General features: G+C 38.7%; 4 protein-coding genes across 4 annotated transcripts; 1 reads left to right on the top strand and 3 right to left on the bottom strand.

The window, feature by feature from the left end:
* Window positions 1–1,357: 1,357 nt before the first annotated feature.
* On the bottom strand, window positions 1,358–2,435 carry LOC124324978. The gene is made up of 2 exons (XM_046784398.1): window positions 1,974–2,435; window positions 1,358–1,897 (listed from the first exon to the last, which is right to left on the bottom strand). The coding sequence occupies exons 1-2, from the start codon at window positions 2,433–2,435 to the stop codon at window positions 1,439–1,441; spliced, it is 921 nt and encodes a 306-aa protein (XP_046640354.1). The 3' UTR covers window positions 1,358–1,438.
* A 4,661-nt stretch (window positions 2,436–7,096) lies between these two features.
* On the top strand, window positions 7,097–7,852 carry LOC124325010. The gene is made up of 2 exons (XM_046784400.1): window positions 7,097–7,178; window positions 7,239–7,852. The coding sequence occupies exons 1-2, from the start codon at window positions 7,097–7,099 to the stop codon at window positions 7,850–7,852; spliced, it is 696 nt and encodes a 231-aa protein (XP_046640356.1).
* Window positions 7,853–7,913: 61 nt separating this feature from the next.
* Window positions 7,914–9,817, bottom strand: LOC124320864. The gene is made up of 6 exons (XM_046783773.1): window positions 9,697–9,817; window positions 9,539–9,622; window positions 9,290–9,478; window positions 9,035–9,192; window positions 8,338–8,844; window positions 7,914–8,274 (listed from the first exon to the last, which is right to left on the bottom strand). Exons 1-6 carry the CDS (start codon window positions 9,815–9,817, stop codon window positions 8,239–8,241), a joined length of 1,095 nt encoding a protein of 364 aa, XP_046639729.1. The 3' UTR covers window positions 7,914–8,238.
* A 6,880-nt stretch (window positions 9,818–16,697) lies between these two features.
* LOC124325026 (protein ALP1-like) lies at window positions 16,698–17,968 on the bottom strand. Its single transcript, XM_046784401.1, has 2 exons — window positions 17,844–17,968; window positions 16,698–17,739 (listed from the first exon to the last, which is right to left on the bottom strand). Exons 1-2 carry the CDS (start codon window positions 17,966–17,968, stop codon window positions 16,698–16,700), a joined length of 1,167 nt encoding a protein of 388 aa, XP_046640357.1.
* Window positions 17,969–18,418: the final 450 nt, after the last annotated feature.

Raw genomic sequence — 18,418 nt, forward strand, 5'->3', positions numbered from 1 at the left:
ATTCCGACGGTGTCATCATCATTATGGCCATCTGGGTTGATGATGGGTTGGTGTGTAGCAATCATCACTCCAAGCTGGACGACATCGTGCAGTTTCTAAGTAACCAGTTCGAGATGACCTCGGGGCCAGCAGGCTGTTTCGTCGGCATTCAAATTGTGAGAGACCGGGAAAAGAAGATCATTCATCTGCATCAAGAAGCGTACATCAAACGAGTGCTCACTAAATTTCAGATGGCAGAATGCAATCCAAGAGGTGTTCCCGCTGATCCACACTCACGACTTTCTAAAAGAGTCAGCACGATTGAAGAAGAACATTCCTGCCCGTTTCGTGAAGACGTCGGATCGATAATGTATGCCATGACCTGTACTCGTCCTGACATTGCTTTCTCTATAGGCCAAGTGTCACAATTTTTTAGCAGCCCCACCAAAAGCCACTGGGAAGCTGTAAAAAGAATTCTAGGGTATCTAAAAGGAACTCAAGACCATGGTGTTTCCTATGGAAGCAGTGACGACTTCAGGCTGACGGCGTATTCTGATTCTGACTTTGCCGGAAATACCGACGATCGACGCTCCATCAGTGGAACCTTGTTAACTCTAAACGGCGGACCTGTGGCTTGGGCCAGTAGAAAGCAGAAGTGCACTTCCCTATCAACAACGGAGGCCGAGTACGTGGCGGCAAGTTCCACGGCTAAAGACATCACCTGGTTTCGTCAACTACTAGAGGACGTGGGACATCAACAAACTTTTCCAACAACACTTTGGTGTGATAACCAAAGTGCCGTCCGTCTGGTGCGGAATCCGGAATATCACCAGCGTACGAAACACATCGATATTAAATACCATCATATCCGCGATCTTCAAGAAACAGGTGTCATTGACGTGACACATATCAGCACGAAAGATCAACTTGCCGACCTTTTCACCAAAGGATTGGAAGCCGGAAGATTTCAGTATCTTGTTCAAATATTGGTGTATTCAGTTCAGTTTGAGTGGGTGTGTTGATTTGTTGTCTATAACCAAACTTCCCTTCCTCCCCCTTCTATCTGTCAGAGTGCCTTGAGAGACCACTAGTTGGCTCTGCCAGTCCATAAGCAAGTGAAGTCAGTGGGTGTCAATCACCACTCTTATGTATTGTGTCTCTTCTCTCTGACAGGTATGTTACATTGCTGTTCTCTCATTATTCGTAAGAATGATCTTGATGTATCTTGATGTGAATTACCTCATTCTAATTTATGTATTGTGTCTCTTCTCTCTGACTGGCTTTATCTCTGTCTATTTGTGAAATACAGAAGCTATCAGATCGAAGTCAAGATCACACAGCAACCTCTGGTATTAGTTCATATTGATTAATAGTTAACAGTTACCTGTACATCCGATTTGTTAAGTTCCATCTCACAAAACTGTCCCATAGGTTGTAGTGAATCGTGCTTCCTCAAACTTTAAATTTCTTCAAGATTCCATCTCATTTCCACATCGATTACATGTTTAGGTGTAGGAAAGTTTTCATTCACATTTGGTTGTATGTCGCACTTGTCCAATCCAGCTCGCGTTACACCGCTAGTACCCGAAGTAGAAGGTAGATCAAGAAAACTGGGAAATGGTGACCAAGCCTCACCACTAGCTCTCCAATTGTCACTCGGTTTTGGTTCGGTGGCATGCAGAGTCTTTTGTCCTCGATTCCAACTATAAACATTTCCCGCTACCTTCCTTCTACTGGAGACATCGCATCTTGAGTTTTCTTTATAAGACCTAGAATTTTCAACACTCCAATCTTCATTCGTTGCCAAATTTATGCCAACTGAAGGAGCGCTGCTAAGAGAAATATGGTTTTTCTCAACACTCCTTCCACCGATTGGGTAATTGGGGCATTTTAAAAACGTGTGTCCTCTTTGATTGCACTGAAACATTTTCATTAATGAAAAAAAAAATGGTTACTAAACAGTTAGCTATAAATATTAATAATTTGCGTTTTACCTTACGGCAAATCCGAGGATCTGCATTAACAGTTTTCTTTTTTCTGTCACATACTAGAAGTACGTTAGCCTTCGAAACAGGAGGGTTTCTTTTACTGCTAGAGCTCGCCCGACGGCCAGATTTTTTACCGTCCACATTCGTTCTTCCTTTGACTCTTCCAGCGTCGGCTTCAGGTGCCAGATCTTCATTTCCTCGAGATTTTTTCATTTTGGGAATTGTCCATGAGCACCAACTAGCTGGTGGTGCAATGCTTATACTTGCGGTTGTCACTTGGTTGGATCCATCCAAACTCGACTGGGAACCTAACCTTATCGCTCTTCTCTTGGTTGTTGCATTTTTTTTACTTGATGTACAAGCATCGACAAAAGCTATCAAATCATCAGGCGGTGGTGACGGAGCAACAGGCAACTGTTCTCCTACTTTTCTGAAATCTGCAGCCAAATTATCAATCGTCATCGTCATCGTCGTTGGATGTTTTGGAGCTTGTTGTTGACATTGGCGCTGTGCTTGTGGTCGAAATCACAGAAGTACAAAAATGCGAAGCTGCATTCCAGGCAACAGTTTGGCTTTTCACCGGAGTTGGAGCAATATAAGCAGTTTGTGATTCATTTAAGGTAGACGACCAATTACCGGTAGTAGGGGGAGACCAGGGCTAGTTGGCCCAGGGGTAAGTCGCTCTTTTCTGATTTATTTAATTAAAATTGAAATTGAGCTAATTTCAGGGTAGCCATATTGTTTAGTTTGATAATTAGAATGTTTTTACTTAAGTACCGTATGCCTGCTGTAAAAAATATAGATTTTAAGGGGGGAAAACGAATTTTTGACTAACTTCTAACTTTTTTTTCGCTATTAATTTTTCTGTATTGAGTAATTAACTAGTATATATGATCTTTTGCAGGAAGAAAGCTTATTGTCTGGGCTAAACTTTGTGTATTTTGGTTTTCTATTTAAAGGTACATAACTATTTCATTTTTAAATATGAAGCCGAATATCTACCATGGGGTAAATCGGCCATTTATATTTGGGGCAAGTTGCCTCATTTACTTAGCATTGTCTGCTAGCTGGGGCAAGTTGACCCATTATTTTCGTCAGCTTTTACTTTTCTCTTGACGGCCAACTTGCCCCTGGTAGCGGTGGCGATTTTCCCTAAAAGCAAAGTGATAAACCACTCAATAATACTATATATTTAAAACCTTTACGTATTTTTTTTTTTACGCTACATTTTAGCCAAGTAAATAAGCTTTAATTTTTTAAAAAAATTTAACTATACCAGTGAAAATTACGGAATGCAAGCCCGGGTGTGTAAAAAAACGGCCATCTAACCCCGGTCTCCCCTAGTGCCCAATTCAAAGGAACCTGACATCATTAAAACAAAATACCATCAGAAAAGTATCGAAAGATAAAAATAAAATAATAAAATACTTCGGAAATAAGCAAGGGTGTCTTCAACAGCTTCTTGTGATGAGTTGTACAGGCCATGGTGCAGGTCTTGGCGCAACTGAACCAATTTCTCCAACTCTGATTTTCTTGCTTATTAGAAACGGCTGTCCATTTGGCAAACCCGCTTTACCCCCTTCCCCTCCTTTGAGCAAGTGACGACGCCAGGCTTTTCTTTAAGTCTGGCAACGTGGGTGGGAGTCATCTTAGAAAGGGGGGGGCTTCCTATTTCCTTCTTCTTGTCCGTGATCTCGTGGAGTGTGGTAACGCTGTATGTGCTCTGTATTTCTTATGTGTGTCTCAAATGTGGCTTTGTGTATCCCTAGTGTCATCAACAATATACGATTAGTGAATTATATATTATTTATTTTAACATTGCTTCAATAACTTTCGTAAAAAAACTGGGATGACCAAGATTTTTAACTATTTCGCAATAAGCATATTTTCCTTTTTCGCCCAAAAACGCTCGAACGCTAAATCCATTTTCTGGTCCACTTCTTTCTAGATTTTCACCAAACAGACGGGCTTCTGAAAAGTCATGGAAATTTGCATACGTCATACATTCTTGAGATGAACGAAGAAACATCTCCACTCGAGGATGGTCAGATAGCACAGCATGAGGCTGTCTTCAGGTGAAGGGTAGCTCCTTTTGGGGATTCGAACATTGTATCCAGTGGTCAAGGATGCGACGACTACTCTCTATGTGTTCTATGTCACCCTATGTATGTAGGCTGAATAATGATAGTCTGTATATAGGGTATAATTATTTGTTATCGTTCTTATTTACTGTTCAAAAATTTGTTAAAAAATAGAGCTCGAATTACAACCGTTTCTTCCCAAATTTTGTAGCGCCCTACTGTCTTTCTTAATGGCGTTGTCAGATTGGTCAGATATGGAAAACGCAATGCGCCAAGCCAAGCATAAAAAACCGCATAGTTCCGAGAATCGGTAAATAAAAAAAAACTGTTCGCAAATTTCGTATATTGTATGACGTTCGTAATTTTGTAATAAGAATTACAATGGTCGTTAAATATCTTTACAGGCCAAATGTCAAGAGCTGATTTGCACATGCCCTGAGATTTCTTGTCTTGATGATTTTACTCTTACTGGATTATTGCCCGTTTCGTGCGCCACTCGGCAAAACCCCTGCCCGTAGGTTCTTCGTTCGACAGTCTCACTAATTCATCTGAAAATACAATACGGAAAAATTATTTTACAAAACTTATTAAGTTACGACGTTCAGACAGCATTAAATACTTTTAAATGAAAGCAAATGAACGATAATTTAAAACGAAAAAATTTTTTTGGAGGTAATAAGAAACTCACCTGGTGAAATTGTTTTGTTGACGACATCGCGGAGCAATTCTGGATTTTTTTATGCTTCCTCTTCCCCAAGTCATTGCCGTGCCTTTGTCCATATTATTTGTAAAAGTGCACGTTAAATATGTTTTACATTATTATTTATTGTTATTATTATTTTTTTATCTATGATCCTATAGATCAAATTCCTATATCTGTTTTTGTACTTGGGACCGACGTCTTTGTTTAGGAAGGAAAAAAAGGATTCTTCTATCTCTGTAGCAATTTGTTTGACGGTGGCTTCGTCGAAACAAGATCTTTCTTCCATTGACAGGAACCCCACATTGCCTCCTTCAATGCAAATCTTGCTAACGCCCTGGTAGTAGGCTCGGAGTTTGTTGTTTTTGCAACCTTGGACGGAGTCGCTTCTAGTTTTGATGAATCAGGTTAAGTTTGGATTGGATTGACCAGAAGAATGCCCTGTTTCTGCTGGACTTGTTGACGGATGTTAGCGACCGCACGATTATGCGGCTGGGTCGAAGAAGACGGTAAAGTTTTCACATCCGTTGGAATCACATTTTGGGGCCGACTTTTTTTATATCAAGATGTGTTGCTTGCATTCTTCTTGTCCACACTTTTATCAATCTTCACCAATTTGCAAGGGCCGACAGCACGAGCAGTGTCATCAATGCAGAATTTGCGTTGCCCAGTGCACATGACCAAAATTCCCAATAATAAGTTCGAAGCCCGGTTCTCAAACACTGTAAATACAAGGCATATTATTATCAATTTCTTTCAATAATCCTTCAAAATATTAATTAAATTTGATGCTGGAAGATAAAAATACAAATTCCTGATAGGGCTTGAAACACCTCCTAAGACGGCAATGCCCATATATTGGCAAGCTTTGCAGAACGCCAGGTACAGATTCCAATCAGCATAAGACGAAGGAGTGCATTGCAGAAAAATAACTTCTGCGTCGATCGTTTCTTTGACTCTCTTCAAGTAGTTCCAAACTATTTCCGGTTTATCGATGTTGCCTACCACTTTTAACGACAAAGGCATAACGGACTTCATAAAATTAGTCGGTTTATTCACCTGCAAATTTTCAAGAAAATTTTTTGTTAATTTTCTAGACTGAAAAACAATAATAAATTAACTTACATCAAAAACTTCCATGGCGACTCTGAATTTCAAATCTTTATACGTGACAGAGCCATTCCACACACTCTCCCAGTCATCATTTTTAAGGGCACTTGTTCTTGGTTTAGCAGCTGCATTTCTCTCGTGCGACTTCAATTCTGCTGCTTCTACCCAATCTTCACCAGAGGAAATTGCACTTGAACGTGATCCCACTCGTGGGGTACTTGACGCTAACCCATCGGACACTGAATCACAGTCGTTAAATCTTGGTCAACCTTTTTTAGTAAGAGGCGTCGTCCAGCCAATGGGCGGGGTAGTCGGAGGAGCGGCAGTTAGAAATTATGGCAACTTTGAAACGGGTGAATATGCCCAGCTTGGTAGAATTAAATCATTCTTGAAGAAAAATAATAAACAATAAGATCAACGGAACTTTGAAAAAAAGAGCAAACTTAAACAAATCACCTTGTCCATTACAATATCTGATTTGGTATTTGAGGAAAGTGACGATTCTTCGTTCAACTTGCACCGTGGAATCAAACTTCCTTTTAAAAGTGCCTTAACGCCGTAACGGCAGGGGTTCGTTAAGTGACCACTTTTTTTTCATTATTTTTATAGTTTTATGATGTTGCCAGATTACATAAATTAAAAATGTAACTCTGTGTTGCAGACGGTAACTAATACATGAATAACGTTTGTTTTTAAACGTGAATTCAAGTCAGATGGATTTTATTCAAGAAGTTGCAGTTCTATTTAATCAATTTATGTTATTTGTCCAACTTGCTGACGAGGATGACAATAATATTATTGAGATTGTGATTTTAAGAAGAAGACAAGACATTCTTAGGCAGTTATTACAGCGCCAGCGTTTGATCTTACATCGAATTCACGCAAACAGAACTATTTATTACACCGCATATGTAGGGACGTGGTTTGCAACGTACCCAGAAATTCAATTCAAACGAGATTTTCGTTTTTCAAAAAGAACGTTCCAGGTATGAAATATATGTCAACACAATTTTCTGTATATATTCTATTTCTTTGTTTTGTAGCTTCTAGTGGAGCTTGTCAGTCCGCAAATATTAACTGACTATGTGTATACTGGCCTACCTGTAACGGATAAGCTAATGATTTTGATCTGGTGTTTAGCAAACCGTGAAGCCTACCGTGTTTTGTCAAGGCGGTTTGGGATGAATCAAGGGACGGTACACTATGTGGTTATGAAAACCATGATGGTTATTTACAATATGGCTGACCGCTTCATAGTATGGCCGAGAGAAGAAAGATACTTAGAGCTCTCAGAACATTTTCAAATTGTAGACAGTCTAGGTATTTTTTTTAACGATAGAAATCTTTTTTGTTTGTCACTGAATAGCATTTTTTGTTTAGGGGCTATCGATGCCACAGAATTTGAAATACGACAACCACTAAACCAGTTGCCATCTTATACTAGCAGAAAATGCAAAACAACTATTAAGCTTCAAATAGTATCTACTCATGATTTGGAAATAATTGACGCTGCGGTTGGATTTCCGGGAAGTATAGGCGATGCAAGAGTTTTGCGTCTCAGTCCCCTCTCTAGAGCATTAGGTGCTAAACTTGTACGATCCAACTATCATATTCTCGGAGATACAGCTTATCCACTTCGGCAACATCTGCTCGTTCCTTTTCGCAATAACCACGAACTAGAAGATCATGAAATGGCCTTCAATCGAGCTCTTAAGAGGGACCGACAGGTTGTGGAAAGAGCATTTGGCCTATTAAAAATGAAGTGGCGAAGAGTAAAGTTCCTGGATTACTTCCGAATGCGGTATGCACACCGTACGTTATTGGTTTGTTGTTGTTTCCATAATTTCGGTTTGCGCCATGACAACTGGCTTGACGATGCCCCAGACGTTGAATTGGATGACGAAGAGGATCCGGATTACGAGTTTGACGAAGAGAGAGAGACCGAAGAGGGTCAACAAAAAAGACAGTTTATTGCAGAACAATTCATCGTTTAATTTCCTTTAGATTGTTGAAAATATGACGCAACATCTCGAACAACAAATATACAATTTCAAATAATATTTGAAAGAGCTTTCGTATTTGCCTATTCATTTCATTTTGTTTGGTTTCAACACACGAATTTTTATGGTTTAATACATGGACATAAACAACATTGTGCTTGACACACAGAAACATAAACCGTTAGATCCCATGGTAACAAAAAAAAGATTTATTTACTGCTGCACAATGAGATCAGGTACAAATTGGGGATATAACCGAAATAAAACAATGGTGAATTCTTTGGAAATGTGGATTACAAAAGGAAACGGGGTGGTAGTGCACTCTGACAAGTTTTGAGGTTCATTCGTTCACAATTCATCTTCTTCAATGTGTTCTGCCATTAGTCGACCTCTTCTGACTGATGTATTACGCTCATCTAAAGAAAAATATTAAAGATAAAAAGAGTTAAATATAATTAAAGACCAATTTTCTCTCTTACTTCTGAAGAAACAACGCCTTGCATATTTTGGAATTTGTTTAACATCCCATTAGCTAGGTTCTCGAAGGCCTTCGACGCTGATACGATAGCCTCAGTTTTCGTTAAACTAGCAGCATTACTGGCTCTTATTTCCTTTAAGAATTCCTGGTCCATCGATGAACGGTCCATTTCAATTTCAATTAAACGGGATATTGATTCCGGATGGGTAATTCTATTATTCCTGGCTCTGGACTTCTTGGGTGGTGGAGGAGTAGACGGATTGGAGTCATCATCCCGCATTTTGGAGGAGTCAGCGCCTACGCCATGCACGTGTTTGAGCGTTGAGGCATCCGACAATCCTAGAAGTTCATTCATCTTAGAGAAAAACGGCCACTGAACCCTTCGGCCCTTTTCACCGTCGACATTCTGATCATTTAGCTCGTTGAATCTCTTCTTCATTGCTGCAAATTTAACACTGCATCTTTCAGCTGTAGTCTTCACTCCTCTCTTTTCCATTTCTTTATTGACCTAAACGGCATTGAAAAATGGTGTTCAATTTAGTTTAACCAAATTCATATTTCAATTGAAAAAAAAACTAATAACAATGTCCATAAGAAAAGGAAGGAAGGAAAGAGGGAGTAGGGAGGAAGGAAAGACTGAAGTAAGGAAGAAATATGAAAGTTTAGGAAGAGAGAACAACATTTTTGAAGTATGTCACCTTTTCCCACAACGTGGCTGTTCTTTCCATCTTCTTGGAGAAACGAGGCTCATAAATTGCATAACATTCTAGTAAGGTACTGACTTCATCAAAAGTCCATCGCTGAACCCCAGCACCAGCAGTACCAGCAACAGCTGCTGCACCTGAATTTGATTGACCTGCTTAGTGTGCAATACAAAGATTGCGATGAAAAATGTAAATGTTAGCTTATGGGAATAAAGCAAAAACAAAGAAGATAAATGAATATAATTGTACCATTGATCTCTTCGTTGACAGGGGCCTCAGTCCTTATAGCAATCGGCAATAAATTGTTTCTTGGTATTGCACTCCTTTTCTTGTCGATATGATTGTTGGCTTGGGCAGCTTTTGGCATTGGTGAGAGAGCACGATTACTTCCAGAAGTTGATGGGACTAATTTCAGCTTAGTGGCTTCTCCTTCCCTAACTGAAATACACATCGAAATTAGCACCAATACTAAAAACAAAACTAATAAAAATAAAATACTTATTTCAAAACTGAGAAATTTGGGATCATTTTCTGCAATCTTAGCTTGCACCTTTTTAACAAATTCCAACCTTAACGTGGCATCTGCAACAAATGCATGCATAACGTGTACTTTACAATTTTTAAAATAAAACGATGTTACAAAAGACTAAATTTACCTTGTTTGATGCGAGTTTCGAATTCCTTGCTGGTAATTGGAACACGAAAAAGTCGGCCACAATATTCTACATCAAAAAGGTAATAATTTAAATTTTGTGCTTGGGTGTAAAGATTCGCCATTTTTTGTCAACCGTAAAGATACGACAAAACGTCAAGTGGTTGCCAAATATATAGTCAATTTTTAAATGCAACATTGCCACAATAGCTTTAAGATGTTCGATTCGCTTTAACATCTTTTCATAAAAATTCGACGAAGCTAAAAAGCTTGTCATTTTCCAGAGGAAAAACAGGCTTTTTATTGGTGATAGGGTAAAGTCACGTGAGGTTCGGCAACACCGATTGGCTTACAAAAAAAGTGGTCACTTAACGAACCCCTGGGCTATTATAACTAATAAAGTTTGATTTATCGTGGAATTCGCAGGCGTCAATCCAACGGGAACGGGTGGAGTGAGCACCTTCTTCTTGTCTGCGAGTGAGTCCTTTTTTCAAACTTGTTATTTTGTTTCATGGGTGGGCTCATGCAGTTAATTCCCCGAAAGCTTTAATGGTGGAATACTTAAAAATGTGTTCTGTCTCCGCAAGACCATCATGTCATTTAAGCACCTAGATTATATTACTTTATTTTTAATTTTGAAAAGATTGGCGCAAGGATTTCTCAAACTTTTCCCATTTTTTTTAATTATGTGCATATTTCTATAGGTACTAGAACTTTGAACACAGTTGAAGAGTAAATAACTAAAGGTGTTTTTGAATTTTATTCTTTCATAGTGTCAGTCTGATCATCCGTAAACAATTCATCGTCGACAGCAAACCCGGTGCCGGACGGATGGACAGTGGGCTGAGCGCCTGAACGGGCAACCTTCAAAGTTCAAACTACGAAACAGCTGAGACAAGTAAGAGCGGTTTGATTTGCTTTTTCATTCCTTTGCCACTATTGGTTTGGTTTGAAATGGGTTTTTAGTCGGGTGTTACTTTAATCATGAGCCAGCTTGTCCAGCTGACAAAATTCGTTTAAATTAAGAATATAGAGCTAAACTACGCCCGTTCTAAAAACAAAACGTTTTCAACACATTTCAATTTGAGTTGCACCAACTGCACTCGGAGATGGGACGGTTGATAGATCGACTAAACCACTAAAAGATTGGAATCTACACTACTTAGTAGTACAGTCTGCAGTCTCGGTATGTCTCCTGTAAATGGTCTATTCACGTTCCACGGATCGCCAAGGGTTTTCTGTTGCCGTGACATTTCATTTTCATAGCGGGAAGGAAAGGCTTATTACTTGAAGAAGAACAATGCGTTGGAATCCAATATTAGAATGATTTCTTTGATTTCTTTTTCCCAATTTCTCTCCAAGTCCCAATTTCGTTCCCAATCGTTTTGGCGTTTTTGTCGATTTTATTTCTAACTAAAAGTTCGACAAGGGATTTTAAAATTGTTTTGCCAATTTTTCGGCCAATTTCACGAAAACTGAAACGTCTTTTTCCATTCGCTCTACGACGTCCGCCTCTTCCCACCAACACCTTTTAGTCGTGTCAATATTTTCAGATGTGTTATCCTTGATTAGCAGCGCCATTAGTTCTGTAGAAGGGTTGAATTTTATTCGTGACTTGAATGCGAGTTCAAAACCGAATCGAATTTTCAAACTGGACATTTGCTCCCGCAAACTTTGCGCTGAATGGGAAACCGTGATTTTATTTTTGATCTGCTGTGCTACTTGATGTTGAAACTTATTAATCGCGCAGAGTTCTTTATTTCGTTCCAGCCAGTGGTCCAGACGATTGGTATTGAATCGTTCACTATTGATTCGATTCCTGATCGAGTCCTGTCCGCTTCGGATATCGGCGACCATTTCTTCCACTTTCATCTTCAACTGAGCCAAAAAGGTGAAATATTGGTTACAGTCCAGCGATTCCTCGCCAAATGCAGTTAACTAAAATTCCATTTGCGTGTCAGTTAATTTTTCTTTCATTTCGTCAGGGTCCTGCGGAATTCCCAAATATTCGGATGCCAACGGAAGGCTAATTTGATAGCGGATGGTCGGTACACCTTCGTGCATTAGTCCGAGTGGGTGGAGCCAAACAGTTGTAGGTACGCCGAGGGGCTCTTTTCCGGATGAAGGGTTTTTGCGAATGAATCAGTTAGAATTTGAGTGAAATTTCTAGCAAACTCGATGGCTTCTGTGTACGTTTTGGTAGCTTTCAGGTATCTGGGAAGTGGTAAATCGCCTTCGAAATGGCACTGAATGTCCATCTCGCTTCCCCAATTTGTTTCCGCACCGCTTCCGCCGGCATCCGCGCTTCCGGACAGGATTTTCAAAAAGTTTTCGATACTGGTATCCAGCTAGTTTCTTCGTGCTCGTTCTCGGTTTCTTAGATAATTGTTTTGTGAAAGTGAAAGTGGCGTCGGTACCGTACTGGATTTGGGTCACAACATGAGTTGCATTTCCGTTGTCATCCGTCTTGGCCATCTTGACCATGTCTGAATAACAAATTTTACTCTCGTTCAATTGTTCTGCGCTGAATTTCTTGACAGCTGTGCGATATTAGCATGTGACGTGGATACTTGATTGAAGAAGATTTTTCCTTGTGTCGACATTGTTAGCCGACGAGTTCCATCATGTCCATTAGTGCGCTGAATTGATGAGGGCCGTTAACTAGATCGAGATATTTGAATTTCCCGCTTAGTTTAAAAGATTCGATACATGAAAAGGTGATTTTCTCAATACGAGTAGTGATAATAACTTTCTCTGAATCATTTTCGGACAACAGATACTAACCTGATAATTTTTTAATAATAAAGCGAAAAAGTATTCGACTAATATTTAAATACCTGACAATACGATGTTATCGTTACGGGCGTCGTCAAGGGTCCCCAACTTGAAATGTCTGCCCGATGCAGACATTTTCAACAGTTTTTCAGTTACATCACCGGTCATTTTTGTGTTGTAATACCCTTAAAACATAATTGAAATCAATTAACTGATCAGTGGTCAGTGCTTTGGGTGTATGATGTTTACTAACTGATTGATTAATTACCACGTACAATCGCAAACCACACAATTTAAAAAAAACAAACAATAATATTGTTAAGGGAGAGAGCGCTGCACAGAATGACTTTTGAATGGGTCCCCTATTCAGTTTTATTCGTACGTTTAAAGATTAAGCTGTTGACAATACCCAGTAAATATCGCAACCCATTTTCACGGCATGACGTCATTCTTGAGTTTGGAGAGAGATGGCGCAGCATCCACTGTGTTTTGTCATCTACTGACTACTGTTCTGTTTGCATTTTATGAGATAAGGTTTCTAGCAGGTTTCTGAATTCGGTAATACTTTTTTCAGACAAACTTTCAAATGAAAATTACCAAAACAAAAAGATTTTCAGTAGTAACTGAACTTGGCTTTATTTTCTAGTTATCTAAATAGCCTGACAGGCTATTTCTCAATATCCTCAACAGGCTGATTGTAATTTGATCAATATCAATATAACTAGGTAAGAATTTTACTATATGTGTCAGCTTTGTCTGTGAAGTGTTGATATAAAAGCAGTGTAAGAATACCTTTAGTCAAACATTTCACATTGTGTTTTTGGTCTATAAGTGATTCTGTTTTTAATTTTGCATGTTTCTTTTATTCAGTTGTGATAAAGAAGATCAAAATTTCTCATCACATGGAATTCTTAAATAGTCAGCTGCTGTCTGAACAAAAGTATCGGACAGCAACTGTTGGTTTCCAGCTGGTAGAGAAACCCATTGAGAGTGCTTTCATTCCTTGATTTGATTACTTGCATACTTGACAACACTCATGTGGTTGCAACAAGGTATAAACACCATTCAGTATTATAATAGTTTTTTATTGTTGACAAGAATGTAGAAAGTTTAACTTGGTAAATAGTATTTAGAAACTAGTAAATTTTTTTTTTAATGATATTGAATGTAGAATTCTCTTAAACGTTAAAATTGTTCAATCAGTATGGGAAACTGACTCTTAGGCCTATGTACTCTGAAAGTTGTCACAATGCACACACCATAAGATAAGTAAATGTGAATGAAAAACGATGGGAGTTAATTGAATGCCAAACTTGAATTACCTGTCAAATCGAACGTAAACGCACATCACATAGAATGCCCGATTGCTGATTGCATTTTACCTAAAAAACTGACGTCTAGCGATTGGGCAACTATTTGGTGACATCTAGCAACATCTAGTATCACCGTTAGCTAATGACTCGACCGCAAAATTCTTATTTGTGTTTTGTTTGGTTTTGTTTTAATAGAAGGAACGAAGAGCAAATTCAATATATTCAAGATAAGGATCGTCATCATCTCTCGCCTCCAAATGTGGCTTTTATTTAATTTACGTCCCGTGCGTTACCTTGAATTGTATTATGACAAAGTTTGATTAAATTAATAACCCAGGTAGCACACAGAGCTGTTACAGATTCCTGTAACCGATCTGTTTCACATACTTGTGAAACAGATCCGTATCAGGCTTGTTACATCTCTGTTTTACATGAAATTTGTCTGGAATTGCTCTGTTTTACAGGATTTGGTAAACGTTTGTTTCACAGATCTGGAACAGATCTGTTATCTTTCTGTAATACATAATTCTGGTTTTTAACTGTACTACAGACCTGTTACAGATCTGTTTTTTACTTGAGAAAATTGTTTCTGATTTAGCTCTGTTTCCCATGTTTGTCACTTGTCTGTTTTTACTCTGTAGAAAGACATTCTGTTTTTCTTCTGTATTACAGGTATGTCACATGCATGTTTTTACTCTGTATTACCGAGTACAATATGTTTCTGTTCTGTGTCTGTACTCCAGGTCTGGTACGGGTCTGTATTTCCCTTGTAAGACATAAGTCAGTAATCATCTGTTCTGAGTCCCAGGTATGGTACAGGTCTGTATTTTCTATGTAAGACTGAGTTCAATGATTATCCGTTCTGTGTTTGTACCCCAGGTATGGTACAGGTCTGTATTTTCTATGTAAAACTTAGTTCAGTGATTATCTGTTCTGTGTTTGTGCCCCAGGTATGTACGGGTCAGTATTTCCCTTGTAACACCTATAAGTCAGTAAAAATCTTATCTGTGTCTGTATCCCAAGTATGGTTCATGTTAGGATTCCCAATGGAAAACTGAATTAAACGTTTTCTTATATGTGTATTATCACTGCAATACCATGCAGTAAGAAGTTACACTCTAATAGTCAATGCAGGGCTAATGGCTATGAGTTTAGTTCAGTAGGCCTACTCGAGCAACAACAATAGTTGTTTATCCACCGGACGGAGAAGTATCACCTAAATAGGTATAATAAAGACTTATAATTGGTGTGGGGCCAATCTTGGTCTTGTTACTATCGGAAGAGACCAGTGGTAGTCATATGTAGCAATCAGTGTCGTGAGAGAGACATGTCAGACTGTTTGTTGAATGTACAAGTGTACAACTGTGAAATATACATCATTATGAAATATATCTACAATTACATATCGATTGACGGTGTAGTGGCAAGCGTACTGGCTTGGGAACTCAGAGGTTAATGGTTCGATACCAGACGGAGGCAAATCTTTTTTTTCTTGAAAATCTGTTTTTGGTCTGTAAATGGTGATCCCGTTTTACGGATCTGTCACAGACCTGTATGACAGTCTGTAAAAGTGTTTCACTCCAAACAATTTACAGACTCTCAAAAACAGATCTGTAACAGACCTGAAACAGAGTCTGTGTGCTACCTGGGAAAGTACCTTTTTACTTGTTCCAATTATAACTTCCAAAGTTTCAATTCTAATTATTGAACTTTCAATTCTTTCAATTTTTTTTTTCTTTCAAGAAACCTAAGTGGTGTAGAAATTCATGCTGATCGTTTAATTGTATATTTCTCTTTTTCAATCTTACAATTTTTCTACTAAGATTTTTTCGAAAATCGTTTAGAATCGGTTGCTGTTTACTAATTAAAATTTGGTTTTCCCGCCTAAAAATAACAACAAGCGTCCATAGCAACGGCGGCAAGACGACTGTTTAGTACCACCTGAAGGCTTTTCCTGATACCCGATTTGGTTAACCGTATTGTTAACCAAAAGCCAGACTGCGCGGAATATTGTTGGCAAGTGTAATTTTCGGCTGCTGTCAAGTCAAGTAGGCCTACTCATCAAGTGTCATGTTGTTTGAAATTGTGTTCAGTTGCATTACAGTTTCAATTGTTCACAAGAAGTATTTGATAAAGTAATGAAATTTCATAATTTTTCAAGCGGGTGAGAATTCTAATAACTATATTTTGCGAAACAGGTCTTACATTGGAAGTAACAGAAGGTGGATTTTGGGATATTGGCAATTGAATGGCCAGACAATTGAGTCTGGTGAACATGTTGGCAATCGAAAGTCTGCTTTCAAGCAAACGTGCATGAGGTGTACATTTATAGCTGTTCAAACAACATGTCTACTATGACTGTCATGACTCCCAAACTTGTCGTGTTCACCATTGATGTTAGAGAGCCTATTGCTGAACTCTACTCAGATGCAGCAAGTAAGAATTCATAAATTAGAAATCATAATCACAGATATTGAACTAATAAATGCTTTTTGTAATCTATAGATGGAAATAACAACAAATTCCAGGGCTTCGAACCACGACTGCTAAAGTCAGGTGTATTATCTCAAGAACTATTCCGTCAGAAAGCTAAGTCTTCAAGTCGCAAGAGCTAATTGTTTGATTTAAGAGAAAATCCATTAAAAAAATAATTGTGACTCTTTCTTGTATGAGTAAAAGTAGTTTAAATAAACACGAAATTTGACCAGCATCATCACTCAAGTTTTAGCACATTTTATCTGGTACTGGTATTGTCACTATCGTGTGTTCTTGTTGATGGAGTGTGGATTGAAATTGGCAAACTAGCTGAACTGGGCTACTTTATACGGGCAACTGGAACACTCAGCTTCTCAGGAACTCAACAGAGAGATCGAAGAAATTAAGAAAATGATATTGGGTATGTAATTGATACGGTCATTTATTCATCGTCTTCCATGTCATAGTCACCATCGTTATTATAGTACAACAGGTCAATTATCTCATTCCTTTTCTGGATTCCGGATTGAAGATCGAACCAGTCATCAGCAATTTCATCAACATTTTCGTTATCAGCATCGAGTGCACGGTAATTAACCATTCTTTCTCCTCTGCTTATAAGGAAATTGTGTAAAGCACAGCAGCAGGAGATAATCCGTGAAGCTTTTTTCACATGGGCATATATATATCGCAGTCGGCGCCATGTGTTTTTTAAGGCCCCGAATGCGTGCTCGATTATGATTCGGGTTTTTGATAAAATCGTGTTGTAGTTTCTTTTTTTAACAGTGTTAGCAAGACTTGTTTTTATGGAAGGCATGATATGAGGTGAACATGAGAATGCACAATCACTCAATAAATGATATTGTGCACCAGGGAAAAGGGAAGTCGGATCTTCGTCAAGACGGACTCCCAAATCAGAGCAGCGGAAAACTCTTGAATCATTCGCACTACCAGGGAATCCAGCAAAGGTGTAGGAAAAGGCACGGTTTGGGAGACACACAGCTAATAATATGAGGGAATGGCGCATTTTCCGGTTGTTGTAATCTTTCTGATTTTCAGACGGTGTAACAATTTCTATATGTGTCCCATCCATAGCTCCTATTGCGCCAGGAAATCCGGCAATGTGTCGAAAGTTTTCGGCAATAACAGGAACCTCTTCAGCTGTTGGCCATTTGATGAAACTCTGGAGATGTCGTTCAATAATCTTTGTAATATTGTTGACAGATCTCCAAACCGTCGATATGGATCGATCAAAAAGCACTGAAATTTCGCGATGCGTACATTGATTAGCCAAATACCACAACGTCATGTACAACATTTCGTTCATCGGCACTGGTTGTATTGAACGATGTGGAAAAATTGCGGAATCCGGAAGCTTGTGGGTGTCGCAAAACACAACCAACGCTTCAAAAGATGGGCGGGACATGCGAAAATGGCTTTGAAAATCCGCATCCGTAAACTGTGGTATGACAGTGCGCACAAACCTAACGAAATAATGAAATATTGAAATATCTAATTCCACCAACAGCTTTAAAAAAGTATTATAACGTATTTATATGTTGTACATCCTCCGTTCGCTTCAACGTACCCCGATACACGGATATGACATTCTCGAATGTTTCCGGCAATTCCAATACTAGCTAATAAGAGAATTCTTGAAAGACTATAAGAAGGCTGTAAATCTTCTTCGTCTTCCGATTCGAATTCTGGCATGTCAGACAACACTAAGTCAAAAACAGTTTTGCAACCCACCACAAGCGCGCAGTTATCCATGACCGTGATCTTAACTATCTTGGATATCAACTGAGAAGAAAAATAAAATTAGAAAAAGAGAAAAATTTTTCCCATTTTCTACTTTTGTTTTTGGAATGAAGGTCTTTTTTCTTTTACTTTCACGACCTTGGATTATGCGTAAAAATCTTCGAAGGAAAAGTCAGGTTTGAGGGGGTAGGAAAGAAAAAGCAAATTATGTTAATTGGCACAAAAAGTATATTTTGTCACATTTTTAAACTCTTCCTTCGAAACATTTTTCGCCAAGCTCAGTTACCCTTCAGTTGTTGAGTAAGTAAGTACTGTGACCATGGAAGGCAACCGTGAATTTGATTTTAAGGGAAATGCGATCCTGCATGGATTTATTACTTTTAAGTGCGACGCATTTTACGT

Source organism: Daphnia pulicaria, chromosome 1 (genome assembly GCF_021234035.1).
Source record: "Daphnia pulicaria isolate SC F1-1A chromosome 1, SC_F0-13Bv2, whole genome shotgun sequence".
Classification (NCBI taxonomy): Eukaryota; Metazoa; Arthropoda; class Branchiopoda; order Diplostraca; family Daphniidae; genus Daphnia; species Daphnia pulicaria.